We start from the raw sequence: 17,126 nt of genomic DNA on the forward strand, positions 1-17,126 counted from the left end.
CTGGTAAAATGAGATGGTGAGAGTCCAGTACTGCCCATTCTTCTGACTTTTTGCAAGAAAAGATAGAAATATGTATTTTTTTGTGTAAAATCTCCCTATTTCTATAGGCTCACAACCAACTCAAAATATTATAATAATGTGCAGGCCAAACAAAATCCATGGGCCCCAAGTTTGTAGTCTCCATAATCTAACCTCTGTGTGTGGATGAATGGGAGTGTGTGTGTGCTGCGCTGATTGTGAATTTAACACTAAAAGCCAAATCCTGCATATCCACATTCTTTAAAAATGAAGCAAAATCAAGATTAATTGGTAGACTTGTTAAAGGACTTTGACGCAACTGGTTTGTCTTTAAGATGTCCAAAATATCTTTTAGAAAGAAGCATCTTTCATTATAAGGTTTATGATTTTTAGAATTTTCTATGATTTTCAGATCACTTAGTAATGACATCGTTGGTTTGCCTTTCATCCACTCATAGCCAGATGCACATCACAGAAAAAAATATTAAATACACAAACATGTGCAAGCACTTGCCCTATTGAATAAGAATAAGATGCGTGACACCAAATGAGACATAACCAAACTAATGAGGCATGATATGTTTACAATATTCTCTGTAAGTTGTCAGGTTGCTACTTTAAGTGCTAGTTCTATTATTTTTAGTATTTAAAAGACTATGTCTTGACTGTTGAATTATGATCTGTACCTCTGAAGCAAATAATACATTATATGTTAAAAAAAGAAGACGAAGAAGAAGAAGATAGCAGGAGGGGAAGAATGAAGGGGGTGGAAATCAGAGGGGGAGACGAACCATGAGAGACTATGGACTCTGAAAAACAAACTGAGGGTTCTAGAGGGGAGGGGGTGGGGGGATGGGTTAGCCTGGTGATGGGTATTAAAGAGGGCACATTCTGCACGGAGCACTGGGTGTTATATGCAAACAATGAATCATGGAACACTACATCAAAAACTAATGATGTAATGTATGGTGATGAACGTAACATAATAAAAAAAAAGACTATGTCTTGATTCATAGCTTTTGTTAAGATCATATTACACTACTTAGGAGAAAAGGAAAAAATTTTGTCTCTAGAAGTTGCATGATGATATTTATGTTATTTATAATAAAATATGGTTGCATTTATAAAAAAATAAGACAAACAGGCACTTAAGAAACTCTTAGAAAAGATAAATATACTTGAAAAGTACCAGAGGTGAGGTAAACTCTAAAAATCTTGGTCCCTACTGCTTTCTAAAAAACAAAATGTAGCTTCACAGTTAGTGAGAACTCCTAGGTTTCCAAATTTTCTACTATTTGCTTCCACCTTGCAATAGATTTTGTTTCTCAGATAAAAATCAAGTTGCATTAATATAAAGGCAAATAATCTTAATTTGCGTAAGGATCCTCCCTTTCCCCCTCACCCACCAATCCTACCTCTCTCCTCTCCCTCTCTCTCCTTCCCTTCTTTCCTGAATTTGAACAAAATCTTTCTTGTAAATGGAGATTTTTTTCAAGTTAAACTTACTACAGTGTTTTTTTTTTTTTTAATTATCATCTCTTTTCTAGCCCAAGCTCTGTTCTCTCTAGGCAGCAAGGACATCAAGTTTGTGGTTTCTGTCCCATTCAGTTCCATGACAATCCTAGCCAGAGTAGGAAGTAAACCTCAGTGGGCTAAGGCCAGATCAGCACTAATTTCAGGATCCAGTAAGTCCAGGGACAGCCCTGGGCATGAAGAGTGTGTTCATCAAACTATGTCTAACCTTTCCAGACACTTGCCATTTTGACGGTCTAGACCACTGGTTAGCTCTTCCACTGAGAGTGCCCTTCCCCCACCACTTCCCTCCAAAGTAAGCACTCAGTCATTCCTTACCCATTGTGATTTTTTTGTTTGTTCCCCTATTGTCTTTTTGTACTTTTTAAAAACAGCTTTTTGGAGAAACAACTAACATACAATACTGTAAAATATTGCATAACTGACAGGCACACATTTAAAGTGTAAAATTTGACAAGTTTTGAAACATTTATATACCTGTTAAAACATCACAACAATCAAGATAGTGAACACACCCATATCCATCTCTCCCCAAAAAAGTTTCCTTGTGTCCCTTTGTAATCTCACTCTCCTATCCCTCCCCATCCTCCTATCTCCAGGCAAACACTAATCTGCTTTCTAGATTAGTTACCAAGTAGGCAAAAACAAATAGGAAGGAGACTTTTGATGCCCTACACCTCAGCAAATTTTTGTCTCCTTAGTTTTTCTTTCCCAGTTCAGCATTTCATATTCAGAAGATTTAGAAAAGGTTGAGAATACACACAGAATATTAAATATTTAAATTAACAATCAAAATGCATATAAAGAAATGAGTTCCAATAATTATAGAGTAAAGCAGCAGCTTGTCTACAACATAGGTACATGTTGAATGCCAACATTTTACTTTTAAAAATACCTAAGAAATACTACCAAACTGACATACATTTTCAAGCTTATTTGAGATTAGAAAATTAATATTGATATTATGAACACAAATTTAAACACCTAATGAATATTCCATCTAAGTTGACTGCTCAGAAATCTTGAAATTAACATTTATTATTTTGAGCTAAATAGCTCATAAGCATTACCTTTTCTGTAGGATTAATTTATATCCTTCTAGTGATGTTCCCTCAGCAGCCTCGACTCTGATTGGATGACCAATAGCTAGGCAGCCCTGCGTTATAGCCCGGCTCAGGATCATTCCAGTCTTCCAATGAATAGAGAGGGGGGAGAAAGGTCTAAATAAGTTAAAAGAACCAGAAAATTCAACAATGTGTCACAAATAGTGAGGTCATTATGCCTGGATAACCCCAGATATTAACAGTTGCTGAAAGTGAAACACTACCCACAACTTAGCAGTCAGAGAGCCCTGCTCAGAATCAGTGATCTTCTGTCCAACAAGGGTGGCATTTTACAGTTCAGCGCAAAATAAAACAGACCTTGATATCTTCATTTGTCCTTTTTTTCTGTGCATATTTCACAGTGCAGTGATTTGGGGTCCATCATGTGTCACTTGTTATAGTTATAACTACAGAGCTTACTTGAAATATGTATGCACAGGAAAAAAAAGTGCAGTGGACTGAAACGATTGAAACAAATCCTTAACCTTCATACCAATTTAAAGTTTCACTCTGGGTCTAAATACCATGGGTTAAACATCTTAAGGTGGTCTGTGCACTGCTTTTGTTTTAAATGTTAGGATACTCTGATAAGGAAATTGAGAATATTGTGTAAATGGCCAATTAACAATTTTCTTACTTAGGGAATCAACAACATGTTTTAAATAAGTGACAACCACTGAAGAATTTATTCACACACTGAAGATTTATGGCATGCAAAATTGCCTATCCTAACAGGTAAAAATATTTATTTTGAAAAAGGGAGAGAGCATTCAATCTAAAAAGATTTTCAAAATTGTCTTCTTTTTAATGGGAGAAGATATTTGCAAATGACATATCAGATAAAGGACTAATATCTAAAATCTATAAAGAATTTATCAAACTCAACACCTAAAGAACAAATAATCCAATCAAGAAATGGGCAGAAGACATGAACAGACATTTTTCCAAAGAAGACATCCAAATGGCCAACAGACACATGAAAAAGTGCTAAATATCACTCGGCATCAGGGAAATCCAAATCAAAACCTCAATGAGATACCACCTCACACTAGTCAGAATGGCTAAAATTAACAAGTCAGGAAACGACAGATGTTGGCGAGGATGCGGAGAAAGGGGAACCCTCCTACACTGTTGGTGGGAATGCAAGCTGGTGCAGCCACTCTGGAAAACAGTATGGAGGTTCCTCAAAAAGTTGAAGATAGAGCTACCATACAACCCAGTAATTGCACTACTGGATATTTACCCCAAAGATACAAATGTAGTGATCCGAAGGGGTACATGCACCCCAATGTTTATAGCAGCAATGTCCACTATAGCCAAACTATGGAAAGAGCTAAGATGTCCATCAACAGATGAATGGAAAGAAGATGTGGTATATATATACATATACACACACACACACACACACACACACACACACACACACACACACACACACAATGGAATATTATGCAGCCATCAAAAAAATGAAATCTTGCCATTTGCAACAACATGGATAGAACTAGAGGGTATTATGCTAAGCGAAATAAGTCAATCAGAGAAAAACAAGTATCATATAATCTCACTGATATGGGGAATTCTTAATCTCAGGAAACAAACTGAGGGTTGCTGGAGTGGTGGGGGGTGGGAGGGATGGGGTGGCTGGGTGATAGACATTGGGGAGGGTATGTGCTATGGTGAGCGCTGTGAATTGTGTAAGACTGTTGAATGACAGACCTGTACCTCTGAAACAAATAATACATTATATGTTAAAAAAAGAAGAAGAAGAAGATAGTAGAAAGGGAAAAATGAAGGGGGGGAAATTGGAGTGGGAGACGAACCATGAGAGACTATGGACTCTGAGAAACAAACTGAACATTTTGCGGGGGTGATGGGTATTAAGGAGGGCATGTATTGAATGGAGTACTGGGTGTTATATACAAACAATGAATCATGGAACACTACATCAAAAACTAATGATGTATTGTATAGTGACTAACATAACATAATAAAATAAAATTTAAAGAAATTGTCTTCTTTTTAGCATGTAACTTTTATTCCTCATGCTTTTGCTGTGTGCTAAAGAAATATACGATAACTTAGGAAAAGTATTTTTTTTTAAATTTTGGCTCTAGTAAGTACTGGATGGAATCCTCATTTGACCATGCTTGTCTATACAGGAAGAAAATTGCTTGGGGTGAGGATAAAAGAACATTTATTAAGCACTTTCTGTATACCAGATACTACGCTTGAACTTCACGCATGCTTTCTTATTAGTCACCACAGCATCTGTGCAAGATAGGTATGACTAACTTCATTTTAGAGAGGAAGAAACACTGGTTTAGTGCAGCTAAGTAACTTTCTCAAGGTCACACAAGGCATTCTAATTCCCATGCATCTAATTCCAAAACCCATCTTCTTTTCAGTAAGCATTTCAGTTATTTTTGAGGAAATCTTAGACAAGTACAGGTTTTTTGCTATCATGAAATTCTAGAAACAGACACCATAGAATTACAGAATATGAGATCTAGAAAAGAACTTTCCATATCAACTGGTCCAACTCTTTTCAGATAAGACTAAAGCCCAGATACGGAGTGTGACTTACCTGAGGTTACACAAGCGTTCAGTGGCAATGCTAACACTAAACACTTCCATTATGCTCAGACATTGGCCAAATAGAGAGCAACGTTGTATATTACAGTGAAAATGTGTAAGTTTTGAAGTCAGATAGACCAAGAATCTTTCCTCTGCTATGTACCAGCCTCAGTTTTTTTCAGCCGTATAATGTATAAGATTAAATGAGATAATAAATATGTAGAAGATGCCTAACATACAGCAGATGTTTAACAAAATGGCAAATATCGTTATTAAGTCTGAAACAAAATATGACTTAAAAAAGGTTCATAGTTCATAGAGTCTCCCAGTTAGAAGTAGATTGAAGAAATATCTAAACTCATTCTGCCTTAATATATGAAATGAATATTTCTCGGTGCCTTTGTAACTTAATTACTCTCTATGTTTGTTTTTAGCTCTCAGAGAATCAAAAAATAACAGTTAAGGACAATCCCAAATTTCATTTGAGAAAATAGTTGCAACACCCCCACCCCCAACAAAGTAGCAGCAAACTTGCCTGAGTGACTCTGCACCCACAGAAGTGCTAAGAAGAGGCAAAAATAATCTACAGTGAGGGGGCAAAGGAAGACAAAAGAAGGATAGATACAAGCTACACCATCTCTTTCCAGACATAAATATTTGGTGGCAATTACAAAACAAATTGCAATAGTAAAAGGGAAGGAGAGGGCAATTACGTGTTTTCAATTTAAATCAGATCCACTGGTATAGTAGTAAAGTTAAAAAATTAAATAGTGTCAATACATGGGTATAAAATGTGTTAGTCATTGTTCACATTTTATACTCAGGGATTTCTCTTACAACTGTCCTCACGAAGACCGGACACTGTCCTTATATGGTGCTCACACACCAGGCTCAGTGAGGCTCAGCAATGAAGACTAAGGAGCGGAAGCAAATGACATTCAGACAAATTTCATGAAAATGGTGAGTGTGTGAACTGTTCGGAAGTTCTATGCTCAGTTTAAATACTGAGTATGAACTAACCGGCACATGTGAAAGTGAACTGAATGCTCCCATGGGGACCTACAGAAGCGCTCTGCACTAGACAAACCCGGAGCAGAGAAGAGCATGCCTGACAGCCAACACTTGCTCATGCCTCCATTTGCAGGCTTGTGTGCACGAGGACACCAGGAGCCAGTGCCCCACTGTGAGTAGGGAGCATGGGCAGTCCTCCAGGACAGCAGACGCTGTTGCATACCTTCGTGATCAGCCACACACTGGCTGCAGGCCACAGGATCGATGGCGCTGTCTGACTTCCGCTGCTCACTTCCCTGCTTGAGGACCTCCGCTTTCCGATGGAAACAGAGGCATGAAGGACAATATTGGGATCCACCTATACCATGAGAAGGAATATGCATTTTTAAACTTACAGTCTGAAAATCTACCTTCTTCAACACACTTACCCAAAACAGGTCATCCTAGAACATTATATTTCTGATTGAAAAGGTTTCTTTTGAAGTAGTAGTCCTCAGTCCCATTTAACTCAATTCAATTAATATTTGTTGAGCATCAGCTCTGATATGCAAGGTCCTAGACTGTGTGGTATGGGATATTATAAAATATTTTTCCTGCCTGGGATGCCTGGGTGGCTCAGTCAGTCAGGCGTCTGCCTTCAGTTCAGGTCATGATCCCAGGGTCCTAGGATAGAGTCCCACATCAGGTTGTCTGCTTAGTGGGGAGTCTGCTTCTCCCTCTCCCTCTCCGTCTATGCTTTCTCCCGGCCTCTCAAATAAATAAATAAAATCTTAAAAAAATATATTTTTTCCTGCCCTAGAGAAACTTGCAACAGAAGAGGCAATAACACACACACACACACACACACACAAACACACACACGGGTAGACACCATGGATTGTAGAATAGGGACATCAAAGGAGAGCCGGTAAGAGTCCCCACAATCTTCTAAGAATAAAGGGATATGAGTTGAGAATTTAGTGATAGTTGCGGGAATGGACAGGAGGGGACTAACTGGTAAGACACAGTATCTGTGCATCCCATATTTGTTATCAGACTACATACATACATCAAAGATACTGTACACCTTCTAGCATTTCTCACTTAGCTGTGATCGTAAAATCAATAGGCATTCACATCACCTGTAGAAATTCTACTTCATATTTAATAAACTATTCTGCTAACTTATATGATCACTTTTCCTAAGTAAATTTTTAAGTATCAATATTTACTTACATAGGATTATGGGAATATATCAGTTTATACTTTAAACCCAATAAATGACATTGATTCATAACAATTTAAATTATTTTCTAATACTAAAAAGTATATTCTAAATCTGTGCTAATACTAGATATTTGCTGAGTAGCAACTGATTCTTAAAAATACAAAAATTAAATGATAATTTAAAAGGCAATATTTACAAATGTGATCAGGCAATAACAAAAGGGCATCACTAGTATATTCGGTAATTATTCTACAATGGAAGATAGTTACTTCTCAAGGGAAGAAACTATCTTATGACTCCTGTATGTGAAAATAAAATTTCAAAAACAGAGCAACCCCACGATGGAAACAGATTTGACTTGCAGCTCTTTGTGTATTCCCCAGTTAGCCAGTAGTGGCTGGATTCTGGAGGGGAATCCCCCACAGTTTCCGAACAATGATAAACTATATTCTACTAATCCACCCGCCACAGGACTCAGCATTTAAAGTAGCACTCTTACTCAACCTCCTAACTGCAAGTTGCCATCACACTCAAAACTCTCCTCTGTAACAGGGAAGAAGATTGTTTTGACTGGAATTAGTCAGACAGAAGAACCACACTGACAACTGCTTCTTTGTACAGCACCTGCTGCCAGCGCCTAAATTCTTGTTATCTCCACAACATGGTTTAATCTTTTAACAGTTGGCTTATTGGTGAAGAGCAAAGGGGTCCTTTGTGTCTGTCTTGGGTTGGCACCCAGTATTAACACCATGCTGTTCTTCGAGAGATATTTTGCTGGACAGTTCCCAAGTGACTCTACATAGACCAGACTCAGCCAGGCCCACTAACTCAGCTTCATTGCCTGTTATTAAAAGAAAAACTCTTGCCAAATCTGGGGTTCTGATACACTTAAAATTGACAATGGCCATTAAATTTCAATTCATGACTTCCCCTTCTTTTCCCTTTTTAGTTTAATCAGATAGTTTAGCTTTAGACCAAACATTTATGAAGGTGGGTAAGATAAAAACTGTGAAAATTACAATTCATAAAAGAAGAGTGCTTGGACAACCTGCAGCATGGTTTGCCATGCATGCGTGTATGCACACACAGGTATGTGTATTGATAGCATTTATGCTAAGACTAACCTCTAAATACATACCATCACATATAGCATTAGGTCATTAGGAAAAAGGAAACCTCTTTTATTCTTTTGAATACATATATATATATATATATATATATATATATATATATATATATATATATACAGGAGATAGAGAGATAGACAGATGATAGATAGATAGATAGATAGATAGATAGATAGATAGATAGATAGATAGATAGATAGATATGTATCCCTTTAAATGACAGTTATGATTTTGGTTGTCTGACTAAACTGTATTAATACAGAAGTTGCCAGTGATCAAAAAATGATGCATGCATACTCTGGGCCTCTTAACACTTCTTGTTTAATTTTCTTTTTCCAAATCACTAATGAAAGCCATCGCTATTCCTGTGCAAATTCAAAATAATGAGAGAACCACTTATGGTTTTTACTTACAGATCTGAGGAATAAAACACAAGACAATGAAATTTTTCTTGAAAGGAGAAGCTCACGGATCACACCCTTTATTCTAAACAAATCATTTACTTTATTTACAACATAGAAATTTTATAAGATTTTTCATTTCTGATAGTGAATTTAGGGTCAAGTTAAAAAATTTGATACACAAATTAAAATCACAACTATAAGGGTGGTTCAGATGGTTAATGGTCTGCCTTCAGCTCAGGTCATGATCTCCAGGTCCTCGGGTCGAGCCCCATGTAAGGCTCCCTGCTCAGCAGGTAGTCTGCTTCTCCCTCTGCCTCTCTCCCCTGCTCATTCTCTCTCTCTATCTCTCTCTCTAATGACTAATAAAATCTTCAAAATATAAAATCGCAACTATAATAAATGTTATAAAATCTCTTTCCTTGTGCCCCTAATGTTCATTCTTATTGTTTTCATTCCCTAAATCTATAGCTAATCAATACACCCACCTCAAAGACCAAGAACTGGAAAAGTCTAAAGGCAGAAAATACCAGTGAGTACATAATTACACAACCAAACAAGGCAAATTATCTAAGATGTAAATATGCAGTCCTCAAATAGCTTCCAACTATTGGTCTAAAAATAAGGAAGGGACTCAGGATTTTATTTAAAGTTCTGTATCCTATTCTAGTGGTAATTGGTTCAAAATTAAAATCAAAATTTTATATTTTCCCTAGCATAAATTATTTGTAGAAAACATTATTTTTCAATGACTTGCCCTCCAAAGAAATAGGACAGTAAAAAATTGTTCATTTTTTTCCAGCCTCCTTTGTGATATATAGAATAATTTATTCTGCGAGTATCCATGACTGCCGACTTTACAAGTTGTAAGTTTATAACTCTAAACAAGTATGCCATAATTCTAAAGTCATTATTTGGTATTGTTCTCACTGTTTCTATACCAAAAGTTGTCACTAATATCCTGCTAAAGTCTGATTATACCAAAAGGCTAGGATCAAAATGTTTCCTTTCCATTTTGGCAGAATGTATTACCTGCTAAACACTGGAGCCATTTTTCTGCTATTTTTTTCCCATAACCAGGCATTACTCAGACTATTCTTCTCATGAAATGTTTTTTTCTTTTATATTAACTACCATGAAGTTTAAATCTCATCCAGTGCATGGAAATATTTAATTTTATTGCCCTTAAACTGAAGCAATCTAAAAATGTTGCCAATTTAAGTAACAAGAAAGAACTGTTGAAAGATGGATTTTCCAAATTGTCATTTTGTAGTAGATTCCAAATCTTTTTTTGAAATGGATAAAAGAGCCAACAGGTTGTAATTGTCAGGGTTATATCTATCTCCCACATTACTAATAGGGATTATATGTTCCAAATTTTTCTCTGTAGGAAAGGTTTTACTTGTCAATAAGAGATTTAAAAGAACAGTCAGGGGTTGGGCACTGATATCTCTATCTCAAGCCAATTTTAAAACGTATGCATCAAGAATATCGGCTTTTGCCTCCCTCTCTCTACCCCTGTTGTAATCCTCTTAGTGTCTTCTTTACCACAATGAGCAACAAGATTCTACAATAAAAGGCCCTATAGATATCTATCACCTCTGCTAGAATCTCTCTTGAAAAGTGCTCCATTTCAGGTTATTAAATTACTATTTCCAATGCACTGATCACCTCTCTATATATAATTGGAGATGCTATTCTGAAAGGACTGTAAGGGTTTCATAGCTAAGGGATGGCCATTTTTCTTTGAAAGCTTCCTTTAACTAGCCAGCTTATCAAATCATTGCTTTCTTATACTACTATTTTTGTTGGACTGAAATTTTGTTCAAAACCATTTTTTTCTAAAAATATAATAGTGTACAAACTTTATTTAAGTTGAGTGCCTTCTTATTTTCACTGAATCATTAAAACCAGTTAATAATGGTGAACTAACTGGATTGTTATCCTCTTATTTTTCAACATTAGAAAATATAGTTACCGTTTAAGGTCCTACATTGGCATAAAATAAAAAAAGAAGCTTCCTTTGAGTTCTTTTTCTCTGATAACTCTTTGATATCCTTTTTTTTTTCAGTTTTGGGCTGGTTTCTATTGAATGAGTTAATTAGTGAATTCAATTCTATCTAGCTAACTCTGAACATGTAGATATTACAGCAATGACAAGGATGATCAGGATGCCCTCTGGCCCTGAGCAATGTCTAATCTAGCAGGAAGGATTTAAAAAAGGACTCCCGAGTTGTCTTCCTAGCATAAACATCAAATCAGATCCTGCCTCTGCTTGAATATTTCCAATGGCTCCTTGTTTTCTACAGAACAACATCCAGAATCCCTAACATTGAATTAAGACCCTTTATGATCTGGTCCCAATAATCTCAGTGGAATCTACTGTTTTCCCTTTTCTTCCCCAATGTGACCTGAAATGTGTTCACCTGGAACACTGGTTGACTTTGAATTAGGCAAAAAAGTTTAAGAGAAACATCAAGTTCAATGTCATAAGGGGCATAGAATGGATGCAATGAAGATATGAGTCCAGAAACATCATATCCAGTTTGGGGATGAAGGTTGGTAAAGAAAGCTTTCATGAAACAGGCACAAATCAGATAAAGCTAGAATGATGGGCAGAATTTCAGTGAGCATTTAGTGAATGCTAGTCGTATGCCAGATAGTGTTAGAATATGGCATAAAGGTGACAAAGAAGGCTGGTGGGTGGTAACAAAGACAAAGAGGTTGAATTCCAGGCAAAGGGATCCACATGGGCATAATAACAGAAATCATGAAGTACTTTCAGAAAACAACAAATGAACAATCAGGCTTGGCTAACACATGAAGAACATATTAGAGAATATTGAGCCTGGAAAGAAAGGTTGTAGCCAAATTTTAAAAAATCATTCATCAAAAATGTATTGTGCACCTGCCCTACATTCAAGATCTGTGCTGGAATTCAGAAATACAAAGATGAGTAAGACATAATGTCTGTGTCCAAAGAATTCTCAATTTAATGGAAGAGAGAGACCCTAAAACAAATGACTATACCAAAACACAAACTCTAAGAACATTTTCAAAGGATGAAAAGGAGGTTCAATAATATAAGGTTCATTCTTTCTGGAGGGTCTGAGACAGCTCCATGGAAGAAGAAGTTGAATAAAGCCTTAAAAGGCAAGGAATGGTAATGGTGGGGGGTATATCCTAGGCCAAGAACAACACACGCCATGGTACAAGTGTATCAGGTGAAGAACATGTTATGGAGCACAGTTTTTTAGCTCTAACTGTAGTGTAGGGTACAAAGGAGATCAAGAAAAGAAGAATGGAAAGGAAAGTTGAGAGTAGGGGCAGATTAGAGGAGAACCATGGAGATCAATGAAGGCCTGATGAAGATTTGAAATTTCAATAGGTAACAGACAAGCTTGCAAGTTTTTTTTGAACAGGAAACAATGTCACAGCAAAAACCTAAAAAGGAATGCCAACAGGATCAGAATTATGGGGAATAAATCTTAATGTGAGATAAATATAAAATATAAATATAAACATTAATTCTCAGTGTACCATTCAACTTGCATTTATTTTCTAAATTTGCTCAGAATCTGACAGGATTAGAAATACAGATGACCCTTGAATAATACAGGTTGGAACTGTACAGGTCCACTTACATGTGGATTTTCTTTGATACAGTGCAATGCTATAAATGTATTTTCTCTTTCTTATAATTTTCTCAATAACATTTTCTTTTCTCTAGCTTACTTTATTGCAATAACACAGTACATAATACATATAATATACAAAATAGGTGTTAACGAACTGTTTATGTTATTGGGAAGGTTTCTGGTTAACAGTAGGCTATTAGCAGTTAAATTTGGGGGCAGTGAAAAGCTATACATGGGAAAAAATTGTATGTGGATTTCCAAATGTGAGATATCAGTACCCCTAACTCCATTGTTCGTGGGTCAACTATAATTTTTTATTTTATTCTATTTTTATAATTATGTTATTTAGATTCACATGTGCCTTAAAATAACTAATATTTTCAGTATATATTTTGACATAATAAACTGAGCAGGCATGGAGAAATTAAAAAGGAGCTTGAGACAATGTGTCTTTTGCATTGTGTCTTAGAGATAAAGGGCCCAGACCATTTAACAGAAAGTCCTACTTTCTTTGGGCATCTCCATCTTTGTGGGTGCCTTTTGGTTTTGATTTCATGAGTTTATTTATTTAATTTATTTGAGAGAGAGAGAGAATGAGAGATAGAGAGCACGAGAGGGAAGAGGGTCAGAGGGAGAAGCAGACTCTCTGCTGAGCAGGGATCCCGATGTGGGACTCGATCCCGGGACTCCAGGATCATGACCTAAGCCGAAGGCAGTCATTTAACCAACTGAACCACCAAGGTGCCCTGATTTCATGAGTTTAAACACTAAAGCTTATGCTGCTAAAATAGACAACAACCCTGCCGCTAAGGGAAAAAAAAAAATTATTCTTTCTTTGGAGACATGTTTAAAATTCTTTACTGGCATGATAAATTTCTAAGTGTAAATTAATAAACAAACCTTCTGGATTGGGTTGTAATGAGTTGGGTTTTCTAAAGAACTCCTATTCCTTAAATACATTGACCCATAGAGCAAATAGATCAAATGCTTGTTTAACAGCTATCTTAAAGACTTTTTTAAAACAACTCCAACTTATTAATACAGTAGATATAAAGAAAATATGCTAAGCAATAGCACTTAAATAACAGAATTCAAGTGAAAATTTTTCTAGTAGGAATATTATATATTGATTCTGTTTTAAAGTAAAGAATAATATTTGTCCCAACATTTGTAAAATAACTTACACTTTTCAAAAACCTTCAAACAATCCACTCAGTCACCATGTATTGAATGACTGTCCAATATATAAAATATCTTCATTAAGTACAAGAAATAATTCTGACCTTGTTCTGTAGGAAATGGTTCTCCAAGTCCACCTTTTCAAATTGATCAGGTATCTGTTGACTGGTACTGTTGAAATTAATTGGAAATCTCTCACAAACTTCCCAACTAAGAAAAGAAAAATATTTCATTATTTTTGTCAAAATAAAATAAAATGCATTTCATTATAACTCTATTTAATCCACTAGTATAATAATTTATGTATCTCAACATTGACATGTTAAGATACATCATATGGCATGTTACTCAACAAAAACCAGTTCTGGGACTACTGGTAATAGTATTTTTTTCAATACCCTGAGAGATATAAATTAGAGTATGATTATTAAGATTTCAAATAATGCACACTAGAGTATAGAAAGAATTTCAAATGGAATCCAAAAATTATATAAATTATCTTCAAATAAGTTTGTTTTCAGTAAGGGTAGTTTCATATTGTTATGCTTAGTGACCTAGATCTAATTTAAAACCACTCAATAAAACAGTCTTCATTGCACACAGGGAAGGGAAATTAAGAAGGAATACATGAATTAAAATTTAAACTCCTAGCTAAAACTTGAAGGGAAAGGGTCTGGGCAAATTTAGCAGTTTGGGGAAAGATTGTGGCACATGAAATGAATCTTCTTATAAATGGATATGCCTATAAAAGAAAAAGCGCTGAGGGGGTGCCTGGGTGGTGCAGCCAGTTAAACTTCTGCCTCTGGCTCAGGTCATGATCTCAGGGTCCTGGGATCAAACCTGGTATTGGACTCCCTGCTCAGGGGGGTGGGGCCCGTTCTCCCTCTCCCTTTGCCCCTCCCCTCCCCATTCATGTGTGCTCTCTCTCAAATAAATAAAATCTTAAAAAAAAAAAAAGAATGCTAAGTTATTTTCTGTCTATAAAGAACAAGACAAAACATTCAAATCTTGCCTGGATAGTACAGGCAGTCATTGGGGGATAGAGTTGTTTAAACAACCAAGGAAGACCAAAACATTCATCTTTGTAGACATGTTTAGCAATATGTAGCTAGACTGAGTGACCTCATCAGACACCACTTCTGGTTCTCTGTATTTTCCCTCTACATCTAGCCTTTTCACCTGTATATTAAGGAAAGCTACAATTTGTTAAATTACAAAATATTAAAGATAGTTGGGACCTTATAGATAGTTCACCTATCACCAACGTACTATCAGAAATACAATAGCCACTAGTCACATATACCTATTTAAATTAAAATTAACGTAATTTAAACAAAATTAAAAATTCAGTTCCTCAGTCACATTAGTCATATTTTAAGTTCTCTACAGTCAGAACATATGCTTCCATCATCACAGAAAGTTCAATAGAGATGCTAGATAGTGGTTAAGCCCTCAGTTCTTAAGAAAGACAATCTGGGTTAGAACGCTGGCTCTGTCATGTACTAGCTGTGTGACTGGGTAAATTATTCTGCCCCTCTGTGCCTCGGTTCTGGTTCTATAGAATGGAGTAATAATAAGATAATGTATTGATGGGATTAAGATCATTGTTTTGAGGATTAAATAAATCCTTACCCAATCCATTTAGAACTGTGGTCAACACTTAGTAAATACTGGGTTTTATTATTTACAGATAAGAAGCAGACACCCATCTGCTCATGGGCAATCATGAGCAGCAGAGATGGGGCTAGATGCTCAAATCTTCTAACTCTTGTTCTTCCCACCCCTCCACCACTTCTCTAGCATGTTGCTTTTGTTTCCAATTTATCATCATCAAAGGAGATGCTTACATATGAACATTCATACAAAAAACATATTATTTAATATTTTAATGATTCCACTCAAAACTCTTAATTTAGAAACATCCACTAACAACAGTTTTTACATTTCAAATAAAATTGTTACATCTGCAAAGCAGAAACTAGAGTCTGCTCATTGCTTCATGTGTTTTTTTTTTTTTTAATTCAAGAAAAGTTACTGGTAAGTCTTTTAGACACTAGCTCATTATATCATGAAATAAGTCAATAAAATAAATAATCGCTTATTAAAACAATTCAATGAACATCTTTTAGTGTTACAATCTGAATTGGGTAATTCAGATTACTTTAACCGAGCACATGTTAATTTACTTGTCACATCCAGGCAGCAGAACAGCATTAGGATCCAAGAAGGTTTTATGTGCAACTGTAATCCCGTCTCTGTCAAATGCAGTCACCTGGTCAAAGGTGAGACTCAAAACAGGGGTAACTGGAGATCTGAAAAATGGAAAAACATTAAAGCTATATGCAAAATCATACAAGCACTGAAACTTGAGCACAAATAAACAATAAAACCTGTAATATCAGTGAGTAACAAAGTCCAGCAATAAGTGAATTTCTTATTATATAGCACTATTGATATACTGACACCTGAAATGCACATTTTAGTTTATTTGGCTGATTTATAATATGTCAAGGATAGTTGTAACACAGGTAAATTTTTAAAATAATCTCAATAATAAAAGCAAAGTTGAGAAAAGCGAAGTTGAGAAAAACAACCAATTGTCATTCATGTAATTTTCATTTTTAAATGTATAACTACAATGCAATACACCATTAATATTCTCTGCAGCTGATAATTAAATGAATTCTTAATATTTGGCCATAAATTACTATTTTTTGTGAGCTCACTAAATGTTATGCTGATTTGATTTTCCATATTACATACTGTTAGGTACTTTGTTTTATATTTAATTATTTGAGAATAAAATCAAATAGGAAACAGATCTTAAATAAAAATAATGGTAATTGGTACTATCTCAACTATGAGCCATTTTTTTTCTAAATTGGTGACAAAGCCTTGCTATTTAACTTCATAATTATAGGACTCAATCACATCACCTGTGTAGGATTGTCAAAATTTTTAAAACTGATTCTAATCATAAGAAACCTCACAGACAAATCCAGAATGTGGGACATTCTACAAGAAAAGTGCCTGAACTCTTAAAAAAATTCAATGTCAAGAAAAGCAAAACAAAAGGTGAGAGAATATTCTAAATTAAAGAGAACTAAAGAAGATAACTAAATGCAATACATGAATCTTACTTTGATCCTCGACTACAAAAAACTCTAAAGCACATTTTGGATAGTTTAAACATAGATTGTATATTAGATGATGCTATATTATTGTTGACTGTGCTAGATCTTACAATGTGGTGACACAGAAGAACATCCTATTCTTCAGTTACATGATCTGAAGCATTTATGAGTGAAACTTTACTGATTGTCTGGAAATAATCT

At 35.5% G+C, this 17,126-nt stretch overlaps 1 protein-coding gene across 1 annotated transcript in view; it reads right to left on the reverse strand.

The window, feature by feature from the left end:
- Window positions 1-17,126, reverse strand: part of DCDC1 (doublecortin domain containing 1) — a 468,564-nt gene that overhangs the window by 200,244 nt on the left and 251,194 nt on the right. The window contains exons 14-17 of the mRNA XM_027579679.2: window positions 15,978-16,103; window positions 13,896-14,001; window positions 6,463-6,597; window positions 2,622-2,740 (exon numbers count right to left, since the gene is read on the reverse strand). Of these exons, the coding sequence (XP_027435480.2) occupies window positions 2,622-2,740; window positions 6,463-6,597; window positions 13,896-14,001; window positions 15,978-16,103 (486 nt within the window). The remainder of the gene's footprint in view (window positions 1-2,621; window positions 2,741-6,462; window positions 6,598-13,895; window positions 14,002-15,977; window positions 16,104-17,126) is intronic.

Source organism: Zalophus californianus, chromosome 11 (genome assembly GCF_009762305.2).
Source record: "Zalophus californianus isolate mZalCal1 chromosome 11, mZalCal1.pri.v2, whole genome shotgun sequence".
In the NCBI taxonomy this organism is placed as follows: Eukaryota; Metazoa; Chordata; class Mammalia; order Carnivora; family Otariidae; genus Zalophus; species Zalophus californianus.